The sequence below is a fragment of the Emys orbicularis genome, chromosome 3 (genome assembly GCF_028017835.1).
Source record: "Emys orbicularis isolate rEmyOrb1 chromosome 3, rEmyOrb1.hap1, whole genome shotgun sequence".
Taxonomy (NCBI): domain Eukaryota; kingdom Metazoa; phylum Chordata; order Testudines; family Emydidae; genus Emys; species Emys orbicularis.
The window spans coordinates 24613715-24626324 of record NC_088685.1 but is presented as its reverse complement, the minus strand read 5'-3'; the positions used below and the strand labels follow the sequence as shown (position 1 = coordinate 24626324).

The following is a 12610-nucleotide window of genomic DNA, read 5'->3' as shown; positions in this document are numbered from 1 at the left end:
GGAGAAATGGTACCAGTTAAAAAAAGCTCCCATTGTTAATAGGTTGCATTAATCAGAGAAGTCAGGGTAGGTTCAGCCTTTTTTATGAGCAACAGAAGTGTGTTTATAGAACTAAAGTATTTACAACTACTTTATTAATAAAAAATAGTCGTTTAATACTCAGTTCCTAATACATATCACAGTTTACTCCACAGTGACCTTGAATTTCTATTGATTACTCTCCCATTATATTTAAAATCTAAGAGGAAGGCATAGTGGCTGATATAATAGAATCATAGTAGATACAACACAGGAAAGTGAAGGATTTGTAGAAACAAAACATTGTTGTCCTATTGAACAGTTTTTCACAGTAGCTTAAATGACCATTATAAGATATTTGAGAAGTGGGAAAAGCAACAGAACAACATTGTTAGTATTTGCTTACCAATGTCGATATATTTTGGATCGAGGGGTGTACCAATAGAATTGCAGAGAACCAGCACGTACTGTATGGAAATAAGAGCAAATATCAGTGCTACTATGTTTGTTTAGGTCGGAAAGTTAACATACTGTACAAGGTCATCCTTTTGTGAAATGCTGCTCATAACCTGTACATCTCACAGGATCACAATCCTGTTCAGCAACATGGAGAGCTACAGTACCAAAGGCATCATAAACACAAATGCAGTGCAAAAATGAGAATAATGCTACTCTTACCTCCTACCTCTATATGAGACTCAAACTACGAAACGGGGCTTGAAAAAATGATTAACCACATACTATCAAGAATTGCATCTACTAGTCAAAAGATGGCATGAAAGAACAAAAGGCCCCACTTGCTGGATCGATCACTGCCTGCCAATCCGGTGGGTAGTATAAACATACCCCCAGTGTCTTAAAAGGTGTACTGTGCTGGGATTCCTTATAAGGGTCCTGTCCTGTCAGACATTTCTTAAGCTATGTTTACACTGCAACTAGACACCCCAGGCTCGTCGGGCTCAGGCTGTGGGGCTGTTTCATTGCAGTGTAGACTTCCAGGTTTGGACTGGAGTCTGGGCTCTAGGACGCTGCGAGGTGGGAGAGTCCCAGAGCTCGGACTGCAGTCTGAGCCTGAAAGTCTACACCAGGGGTAGGCAACCTATGGCACGCATGCCAAAGGCGGCACGCGAGCAAATTTTCAGTGGCACTCACACTGCCTGGGTCCTGGCCGAGAGCAGTAGCTAAAACTTATGATTTATTTTTCTCTGGTTTTCTCATAATTGTTCTGTTATTTTAAGCCAGAATTTTAGATTTCCGATTAAATACAATGATATTCCTTGACTTCACTATCAAAAATTGAGACGCCACACCTGTTATTTGTAATTGATTTTAACCCCCCTATTTTTTGGGGGGGGGGGGCAAATTATTCCTACATTTTATCTACTCTCAGTTTCTCTACCATGTCCTTGTTGCTGCACTTCTAAGATTCTATGTCATGAGATCAGAAGAAGGCTGACGGGACAAGAGTTTCCAAGATGCACAGTGGAGTGGAAGGCAAGGAGAGAAATGTGCTGCTGGAATTGAAGAGGTTTCATTACACTAGGTCTGAGCAAAGTAGAATGGCTGAGAGTTAGAAGAGGTTGTCAAGCCACACCACTGTCTCCTCTTCAAGTCCAGCTGAGGATCCCTCCTCATCTTCCCCTGTGATACACTCTAGGCAGTGTTGCTGGAACTAGCCCTTTTGTCTCATCAGCTCCCACTACAATGTCTGTCACAAAACTCTCCTCCTGAGGTCATGATTCTAGTTAACTAAATCTACAGAGAAAGAAAATCTTAGTATATACATGATATGATATATTGCTTCATAGAGCAATTCTAATGATCCAGTAGCAGAAAGTTAAGCTTGCCCACTTCTGTCACTGAATGTTGACCAGCCCTTACTAGTAAAGGCAGCATTGGAGATACAGACCTACCAGTAATAGGAGAAGTGGAGAAGAAACTGAAAGATAAGAGACATTTGTAATCCTGAACAGTTCAAAATAAAAGGGTTTTGCTTATTTATTTCCAAGAAAGAAGATCAAATGTCTTCACCCACACCAGTAGAGTTGCAGATTTTAAAAGGTGCAGTCCAGGAAAATCTCTCAGTTAATTGGACTTCAATTTAGTTGGATGTTTCTGGCCATGTACCATAGGACCATATTTTCAGCACACACCACAGCACACTATTACTGTACAATCAGTTGAATTAGCACTAAAATGATTCTTTTACCGTTGCACCAATTGACTCCGTCTCATGCTCCTCCTTCGTAAGCAACATACAAATGATATAGAAAATAACTGAATTAATTCAGAAATGAATGCAGTAACCATTAAATGATGTAAATCTGGTAGTAAAATGTACATCTATCCTAGACATTTTTACAGCATCTATCATCATAGTATCTAGGTGCTACAAAGAAAGTGGAATGTGAAATGTAAACGTATAGATAATAGGATGAGTTCATGGTACTAACCCATTAGCAACATATACAGACCTTTTATATAGATATGAAAGATCATACCATGAAAGAAAGAAGAAACAATACAAGCATGATTTATTTTTATAATTCTGTTTTAAAAACTTAAAAGAAGAAATGGCCTCTGCATCCCCACCTCACACTCACTTTCTCTCTTTATATTCTTTAATTTTCCAGTGTAGACCAGTCTTTGGACTTGAAGTTGGACATTACATTTGGAAATGTACATTTTATTCCATCTTTTCCCACCTATTATTTTAATTATATTATATCAAATTCTTTTTTTTTTTTTAATAATTGATAGGGACATATCTTGCATATTTTAGTATGCCCCTGATAATGGTCTGATCCAAAGCCCATTGAACACAATAGAAAATCTCCCATTAAGTGCCCCCAGTTCAGCATGTACTTAAATCCATGCATAACTTTAGGCAACTGAGTAGCCCCATTGTATTATTATGAAAGGATTGCTGTCAGATATGTCTAGAAAGACAAGTTGGTGAGGTAACATTTTATTGGACCAACTTCTTTTGGTGACAGAGACAAGTTTCTGAACTTACACAGAACTCTTTTTTCAAGTCTGGGTTTATAATAGTTATTTCATTTTCTGCTTTCCATTGATCAAAACAATCTTTAAAGTCTTGATTTTTTTCTAAATACTGAATTTGTATTTCTTTGAAAATTGTTTTCAATGTTTCTAAAGCAGCAACAGTGAACATTGCTCCTCTTCTTACATGCCCATTAGCTGTTTGTAAGAACAATGAGGATAGAGTTTGTTAGTTAACTCCTGCTGCAATTTCTGTCTCTTTAAAGTGTGTCCCATCCAAATGGTGCAGATTCAGAAACTGAAGTACATTTTCCTACCATCTGACTGTAATTTTAAGGTTGGCCACATTTGTGCCTGACAACATCCATTTAAAAATCAAGATCGTTTCAAATTAGATTAAAAAAAAAAAAAAAAAAAGATTTTACCTGAGGTTGGTTTTCATCAGCTTTAGTTGCCAAAATGCAGAAGTCTCCACAAGTGGTTATGGAAATCAGACTCTTGACATATTTCACATACTTTTCATTGTTTTTTGTATCCCAAAAAACCACACAGTATTCAGGACGATCCGGTCGGGTATATGCATAAACCACTGTGTTGGAGCAGTAACCCCACTGATGAGAAAAACATTTGTTAATTTTAACAAGAAATTACGCAAATTGAGTGACAAGTAGTACATCGTTACTGTAGAAAAAGTGTGGTTCATATACACTACCAGCATCCATCAATATTTCCCCCTTCCGCTCAAGTGAAATGCTGTATTAAAAATTGTAAATTTATTCCTGTTCTAAATTGCTGGATTGACAATCCAGGAGACTGAAGCCTTTTGTTAATTAACAAAATGGGTAGGAGTTAGCTTTCCCACACTGCTACACCAACCCATCTCAATCCTGAACTGGAGTAGTCCCCCAGGGATGACAGAAGAGTTCATTTTCCACAATCTAGTCTCTTTTGAGTTTGTTACAAGTACCAATTGCTGTGTTTATTTTTGTGATGTGAACACTTGCCCTCTGGGAATTAGACTGGGAATCTTAGAAATCACAGAAATGTAGGACTGGAAGGGACCTCAACAGATCATTTAGCCCAGTCCCCTGCATGGAGGCAGGACTAAGAGCTATCTATACCATCACTGACAGGTGTTCTTACAAACCTCCAATGGCAGAGGTTCCACAACTTTCCTAGCACTTTGTTCCAGTGCTTAACTACCCTTATTAGGAAGCTTTTTCGTAATGTCTAACCTAAATCTCTCCTTCTGCAATTTAAGCCCATTACTTCTTGTCTTGTCTTCAGTGGATAAGGAGAACAATTTATCTTCCTCCTTTTTATAACAACCTTTTACGTACTTGAAGATTTATGTCCCCCCTCAGTCTTCTCTTCTCCAGATTAAACAAACCCAGTTTTTTCAATCTTTCCTCGTAGGTCATGTTTTCTAGACCTTTAATCATTGTTGTTGCTCTCCTCTGGACTTTCTCTAACGTATCCACATCTTTCCTGAAGTCTGGTAGCCAGAATTGAACATAGTACTCCAGCTGAGGCCTTATCAGTAAGGCTACATTTTAGTCACAGGTATTTTTAGTAAAAGTCACAGACAGGTCACGGGCAGTAAACAAAAATTCACAGCCCATGACCTGTCCATGACTTTTATTAAAAATACCAGTGAATACAACTTGCAGGGGGAGGGGAGTCGGGGGCCCCACGGGTGCTGGGGGAGGGTGGCCCAGCTGCTTGCGGGGGGTGGCGCGCTACCTGGAACCCCTGCTGGTGCTCGCTCCCTACCTGGCTCTGCACCAGGGGGGCTTCCCGGAAGCGACGACATCCCCCTCACTCAGCTGCTAGGTGGAGGCGTGACCAGGCAGCTCTGTGCGCTGCTTCCACCTGCAGGCACCGCCCCCACAGCTCCTGTTGGCTGTGGTTCCCGGCCAATGGGAGCTGTGAAGCCAGCGCTCTGGGTGGAGGCAGCAGGCAGAGCTGCCTGCCCATGCCTCCACCTAGCAGCTGAGCAAGAAGGATGTTACCGCTTCCGGGGAGCCCCCCAGGTTAGCACCGCCCAGAGCCCGCCTCATCCCGACTGGTACCCCAACCCCATGCCCCTCCCACACCCAAACTATGCTGGTTGGGGGGGAGTAGGGGGCGCGGTGGCCTGAGACTGCTTCAGCAGTAGCCGGCATGCCTGGCGCAGGAGCTGCCTGAGCTGCCATTGAGCCACGCGCACCGGCCGCTGCAGAAGTCACGGAGGTCATGGAAAGTCATGGAATCCGTGACTTCCATGACCTCCGTGACAAACGTGCAGCCTTACTTGCTGAGTCGAGTGAAAGAATTACTTCTCAGGTCTTGCTTACAAAACTCCTGCTAATATATCCCAGAATGATGTTAGGTTTGTTCTTTTGGTTTTTTGCAGCAGTACTACACTGTTGTCTCATATTTAATTTGTGATCGACTATAACCTTTTTTGCAGTGTTCATTCCTAAGAAGTCATTTCCCATTTTATATCTGTACAATTGATTATTCCTTCCTAGGTGTAGTAATTTGCATTTGTCCTTATTGAATTTCATCCTACTTATTTCAGACCATTTCTACAGTTTGTCAAGATCATTTTGAACTCTAATCGTGTCCTCCAGAACACTTGCAATCCCTCCCAGCTTGGTATCGTCCACAAACTTTATAAGTGTACTCTCTTTGCCATTATCCAAATCATTTATGAAAATATTGAATAGAACCAGGCCAGATCCCTTCCAGCTTGACTGTGAGCCACTGATAACTACTCTCTGGGAATGGTTTGCCAACCAGCAGTGCATCCACCTTATAGTAGATAAGTCTAGGCTATATTTCCCTAGTTTGCTTATGAGAAGGTCATGGGACACAGTAACAAAAGCCTTACTAAAATCAAAATATACCACAAATACCCTTTCCCCCTATCCACAAGGCTTCTTAACCTGTCAAAGAAGGCTATTAGGTTGGTTTGATATGATTTATTCTTGACAAATCCACGATCACTGTTACTTATCACCTTATCTTCTAGGTGCTTACAAGCTGATTGCTTAATTATTTGCTCCATTATCTTTCTGGGTACCAAAGTTAAGATGACTGGCCTATAAGGTCATGTCTACAGTACAATCTTAAATCGACCTATATTAGGTCAACTTACAGCCACTGCAGAAATGACTGCAGTAGCTGATGTCCACACTACCTTCCTTCTGTCGGCGGTGTGCGTCCTCAACAGGAGCGCTTCCACTGACTGAAGAGGGGCAGTGTGTGTGTGTGGGGGGGGGAGGACTGAGAGCCAGGGCTCTCAGTTCTGCGCAGCTCCCCACTGGGAGCCCAGCTGCCCCTGGCGCTTCTCGCCTCCGTGTTCCCAGCCAGGAGCGGGGGAGCAGCTGCCCAGGGCTTCTTGCCTCCAGCAGGTAGATCTGCGCCCTGAGTCCAGTTGGCTGCTGTGCTCCCAGCGGGGAGTGGGGAGCCAGGACCCTGGAGGGAGCCTGGGTGGCAGCCTGGCTTGGAGCAGAGACCTGGCAGCAACCCAACAGGGGAGTCTAGAGCTGGCTTTCTTGTCAATTTCACAGCTCTGGCAGAGCCAGGAAATTGACAAGAATGACAGCCAACAGCCAATGTAAGGAACACAGTGTCTACAAAGTCACTGTGTCACCCTGACTACACCAACATAAGCCCTATGCCTCTTGTGGAGGTGGAATTATTATGTTGCTGTAGTAGGGTACTTACATCAGCAGGAGCAAGGCAGTAGTGTAGACACTGACATAGTTAGGTCGACAAACTGCCTTACGTGGATCTAACTCTGTAGTGTAGACCAAGCCTTAATCACAAATTGCCCTTATTCTGCATTTTATAGCTAGGTACTGTATTTGCCCTTGTCCAGTCCTCTGGGATCTCTCCCATCTTCCACAAGTTCTCTTTTCATAGAATCATAGAAGATTAGGGTTGGAAGAGACCTCAGGAGGTCATCTAGTCCAACCCCCTGCTCAAAGCAGGACCAACACCAACTAAATCATCCCAGCCAAGGCTTTGTCAAGCCGGACCTTAAAAGCCTCTAAGGAAAGAGATTCCACCACCTCCCTAGGTAACCCGTCCAGGTGCTTCATTGGAATGTTCAAGTTCCTGAACTTGAAGCCATCTAACTTGTCTAAGGGCTTGTCTACACTTAAAACACTACTGTAGTGCAGCTGCACGGCTGCAGCTACGCCGCTGCAGTGCTTCAGTGAAGATGCTACCTATGCCAACAGGAGAGATTCTCCTGTCGGCATAGGCACTCCACCTTCCTGAGAGACGACAGCTAGGTAGACGGGAAAATTCTTCCATGGACATAGCAATGTCTACACTGGGGGGTTAGGTCAGTTTAACTGTGTTGCTTAGGTGTGTGGATTTTTCACACCCCTGAACAATGTAGTTATATCAACGTAATTTCCTAGTGTAGACCAAGCCTATGTAATTCTTAACTTGTTCTTTTTTTTTAAAGCCTTGGATTCTACCCCATTTAAACTGATGTTCACTATGTCAGTTGTCCAATCACTGCTAACCTTTTCGGTGAAAACTGAAACAAAAAAAGGCATTTTCTGTTATTGTCTTTCCCTCCAAATTTGAGTAATGGGCCTGCCTGGCCCTTGGTCTTCATCTTGTTTCTAATGTAGTTGTAAAATGTTTTCTTGTTACTCTTTATGTCCCTACCTAGTTTAATGTCATTTTGCGCCTTAGTCTTTCTAATTTTGTTCCTACATAGTTGTGATGCTTTTTTTTATATTCATCCTTTGTAATCTGAGCTAGTTTCCATTTTTTTATGACTCTTGAGTTTCAGGTCATTGAAGATCTCCTGGTTAAAACAGGGTGGTCTCCTAACATACTTCCTATTTTTCCTACGCACTGGGATAGTTTGCTCTTGTGCCTTAATAATGCCTCTTTTAAAAACTGCCAACTCTCCAAAAATCTTTTTTCCTTTAGATTTGCTTCCCAAACACATAGGAAACATAATAAATCAAAGAAATATCCCAAATCATGCAATCTTACAAGACTTGGACAGGCCAAAATAATCAAGTGATTATTAAAGCATTAAAAATAACTCTCCCACAATAACCCCATAATTTCTTACAAAAATAAAGAGCATCTTCTTCATCCCTCCCAAAAATAAAGAATCAGTAGAAGTCTGGGAATATGGAATCAGAGAGAAGACAAAAAGGCAAGGGCAGCAATGAAAAGCCAACCATTGCAACTTAGGATCAACCAATGATTTTATCTTAGCTAAATGGCCACATATTTTCAATTTGTTTTAATCATTTCTTAGGGATTATCTGAAGCGAAAAGATAGATATATCCCATCAGAGAAGGGAAAGAGTGCCCTTTAAGAGTGAGACATGATGGGAAACCTCTCTCTGATATAAAGAAAAAAGGAGCTCAGCTTGAGGAAGTTTTGATAGAGGCAGGACCTATAGGAATTGAAGATGTAGGGCCCATCTGAGAAAACAACTGGTGGTTTTTCTTCCTTTGTTAAATATTTTTTTAATTATGTGCTAAGAAATAACAACTGTTTGGAAAGTGGCCTTGGTTGGTTAGTGCATTCTATGCCAGGAATTCTGAGGATCCTCTTCACAATAGATTACAAACAGCAACTGTCATATAATTAAATAATACCATCAAGGGAACTTGAATTGTTACATAAATAGTATTGTACATTTTCAAGTCTATGCAATATTCTTTTACTCTGTGTCACCATATATAGCAATGGTCTCAGTGAGCTAAGGGGTAAATTGTGAAAGCCCAGGAACCACCAAAATTGTAAATACTGCTACTTCTACTGATAACAATGGTGAGATTACCAATGACTGACAGTGCCCAATGGATTTGAGTAAAATATTCCAGAAATTTTTAAAAGGAAAATTCTGCAACTATCAATCTGATATTTGGTAGATACAATCTCCAGATTAGGTAATCACTACTATCCAAATAACTGACAAATCATTCTAAACAGCATCAAAAACTCTGAAACTGTAGCAATAATTCAAGGTTTTAACATTAAAAGAAATAATTAAATCTTGCTATTGTTAGAGAAACTTCCACTCAATTTATGTTATATAATAGTAGATACAAGACCTCCCACATTCATTACTTTTACTAGTGGCAAGGAATATTAACTGCTTGTCATACAATTCTCAGCCTTGTGGCCACTTGTTATTGTTGTTAATAGTACTTAAAAAGAAAGATATTGGGGACTGGATGCTTTAGTAGACTGATAATGGGATACTAAGCCTTTCAACTCGAGGTCATGGGTTCAAATCTGGCCCAAGTCAATAATGACTTTCAATCACTACCATCTGATAGTTGTTCAGTGGCCAGTGTGAACAGCTACTTCCCATTAGGAAGGTACTGATATAATCAGAAGGGCACACCAAAGTCATGAAAAGAAGTAATAAAATGTGCTACATATTAAAGGAAGAAATGTAGCTTTGAACTAGCAATCTTTAACATTGCTACTAAATATATTGTCAATGGACTCCATATGTTTGCTGGATTAATAAAGTAGAAAATAACTATGAAAGGGTAATTAAATCCAAATGAGCAGCTAAGAATCTATATCTTTATGCAAGCACAACTGTTCCCACAAAGACTCAGTTTTGCAAGGGAAAGAAATTCAGTTTACACACAGAGTTCTTAGAACTCAGATTTCAAAAAATCCCTTATTCCTTCATCTGACATCTCTAACCCAGGTCTGGAAATACGTACATCCTGGGATGCAACCCAAAAATGTTTTTTTCAGTGTTTCATACATAACAATGATAGTTCTAAGTAAAACAAATAAATATAAAAAGTCATAGTGATGTGTTCCAGTTGTTACAAATTTCCCACAGAACACACCAGGTAGCACTTCCTCTGAGGCTGGTTAGAATTTTTTTCCAATGTGAATTTTCAGAACTTCTTCCAGCAAATTTACAACGAACTATCTGGAGTCTTTTCCTAGCAGACACAGATCATTCTCCAGTGGCTTTTTACAACAGAGTGAAACACTGTCTTTAATTATAGTTGCAATATGTTCTTCTGAAGGTTTCATGTTATGCTCTTTCATCTTTTCAGCTTTATTTTACAGTCTATTTAAACAAAAACTTGAATGGTTAACATAAACAAGCAATCTTTTCAATTCATTACTTCAGTCATCCCTCTCCACTATTATGTTACCTTTAAAATTGAATAGCAAGGAATATTCTTTGTTCAGATCACAGTTTTTTCAGCATGCTGACAGCATACATTTGCTACCAGATAACATCAGATAAAACAGGAAAGCAATGCCTTGCTAAATTCTTAACCAGGAGCCCACTTTGTACTGCTGTGTTTTCATCTTGGAAAATCATGGGAGATGGGAGAGATTCCAGAAGACTGGAAAAGGGCAAATATAGTGCCCATCTATAAAAAGGGAAATAAAAACAACCCAGGAAACTACAGACCAGTTAGTTTAACTTCTGTGCCAGGGAAGATAATGGAGCAAGTAATTAAGGAAATCATCTGCAAACACTTGGAAGGTGGTAAGGTGATAGGGAACAGCCAGCATGGATTTCTAAAGAACAAATCATGTCAAACCAATCTGATAGCTTTCTTCGATAGGATGAGTCTTGTGGATAAGGGAGAAGCGGTGGATGTGGTATACCTAGACTTTAGTAAGGCATTTGATACGGTCTTGCATGATATTCTTATCAATAAACTAGGCAAATACAATTTAGATGGGGCTATATAAGGTGGGTGCATAACTGGCTGGATAACCGTACTCAGAGAGTTGTTATTAATGGTTCCCAATCCTGCTGGAAAGGCATAACGAGTGGGGTTCCGCAGGGGTCTGTTTTGGGACCGGCTCTGTTCAATATCTTCATTAACGACTTAGATATTGGCATAGAAAGTACGCTTATTAAGTTTGCGGATGATACCAAACTGGGAGGGATTGCAACTGCTTTGGAGGACAGGGTCATAATTCAAAATGATCTGGACAAATTGGAGAAATGGGCTGAGTTAAACAGGATGAAGTTTAACAAAGACAAATGCAAAGTGTTCCACTTAGGAAGAAAAAATCAGTTTCACACATACAGAATGGGAAGAGACTGTCTAGGAAGGAGTACGGCAGAAAGGGATCTTGGGGTTATAGTGGACCACAAGCTAAATATGAGTCAACAGTGTGATGCTGTTGCAAAAAAAGCAAATATGATTCTGGGATGTATTAACAGGTGTGTTGTGAGCAAGACACGAGAAGTCATTCTTCCGCTCTACTCTGCTCTGGTTAGGCCTCAGCTGGAGTATTGTGTCCAGTTCTGGGCACCGCATTTCAAGAAAGATGTGGAGAAATTGGAAAGGGTCCAGAGAAGAGCAACAAGAATGATTAAAGGTCTTGAGAACATGACCTATGAAGGAAGGCTGAAGGAATTGGGTTTGTTTAGTTTGGAAAAGAGAAGACTGAGAGGGGACATGATAGCAGTTTTCAGGTATCTAAAAGGGTGTCATAAGGAGGAGGGAGAAAACTTGTTCACCTTAGCCTTTAAGGATAGAACAAGAAGCAATGGGCTTAAACTGCAGCAAGGGAGGTCTAGGTTGGACATTAGGAAAAAATTCCTAACTGTCAGGGTGGTTAAACACTGGAATAAATTGCCTAGGGAGGATATGGAATCTCCATCTCTGGAGATATTTAAGAGTAGGTTAGATAAATGTCTATCAGGGATGGTCTAGACAGTATTTGGTCCTGCCATGCGGGCAGGGGACTGGACTCGATGACCTCTCGAGGTCCCTTCCAGTCCTAGAATCTATGAATCTATGAATCTTGAAAAGTCATATACAACAACATAGTGTAAAGATTTTATAAGTACTGTTTAACTGTATCTAAACATAAATGTCAGTCTACTTGCCTTTTAATAAGTGTATTGCCAGTTTTATAATAATATGATTTTTTAACTTTACGCAGGAAAACAAATGTAATATAATTGCACCGAATAAAGTTATTCTTAATGTCAGATTTTCCCCAGAAGGTGAAATGGTTGAAGCAAATCTTTACAAATGAACCAATAGTCACGTACACTATTCAAATGTGCTAGAAGTCTACACAGACTTCAGTGAGAGTGGGATCTTTCAAGTCTCCCAGACGTATAGATTTCAGCTATATAGCACTTACAGGGATAAAGCTTAGGCCCTTTTCACACTACTACTTTTAAATGCAATTTTGTGACCAGTTACAAATAGGACAGTTCAGTTTCTGTTCATATAGCAGTATTTCTGCCATCACAACCACGTTTATACTCACTGCCCAATGGTATTTGTATAAGTGCATTCTGGGAAAATCTAGGCAGCTCTCTCATCATGTCTCCAGCACAGGACAGGAAGCCAAAGAAAACAGCTGCTGTGATGCTGGCAGACTAGGTAACAGCTCATGCCCAGGCCCCACTGAACACTGATGAACACATAACTGGAAACCAGTCTGGCTCACCTGTCTGTTAGCCTTGTTAAAATAGATGTTAAGTTGATAAGAATGTGTTTATTGTTTAAACTTGATGAAATGCTTGTAGCATGTTGCATGTACTGATCTCACTTATAACATCTGTACCGAATGGTATAAAGTTATATT

General features: G+C 40.5%; 1 protein-coding gene across 2 annotated transcripts in view; it reads right to left on the bottom strand.

The window, feature by feature from the left end:
* WDR35 (WD repeat domain 35) overlaps positions 1 to 12610 on the bottom strand; it is a 91971-nt gene that overhangs the window by 53430 nt on the left and 25931 nt on the right. Inside the window, exons 10-12 of one of the 2 annotated variants that reach the window (XM_065401337.1) lie at positions 3447 to 3632; positions 2228 to 2260; positions 425 to 485 (exon numbers count right to left, since the gene is read on the bottom strand). In XM_065401337.1, the coding sequence (XP_065257409.1) occupies positions 425 to 485; positions 2228 to 2260; positions 3447 to 3632 (280 nt within the window). The remainder of the gene's footprint in view (positions 1 to 424; positions 486 to 2227; positions 2261 to 3446; positions 3633 to 12610) is intronic. The other variant, XM_065401338.1, reaches the window with a different exon arrangement.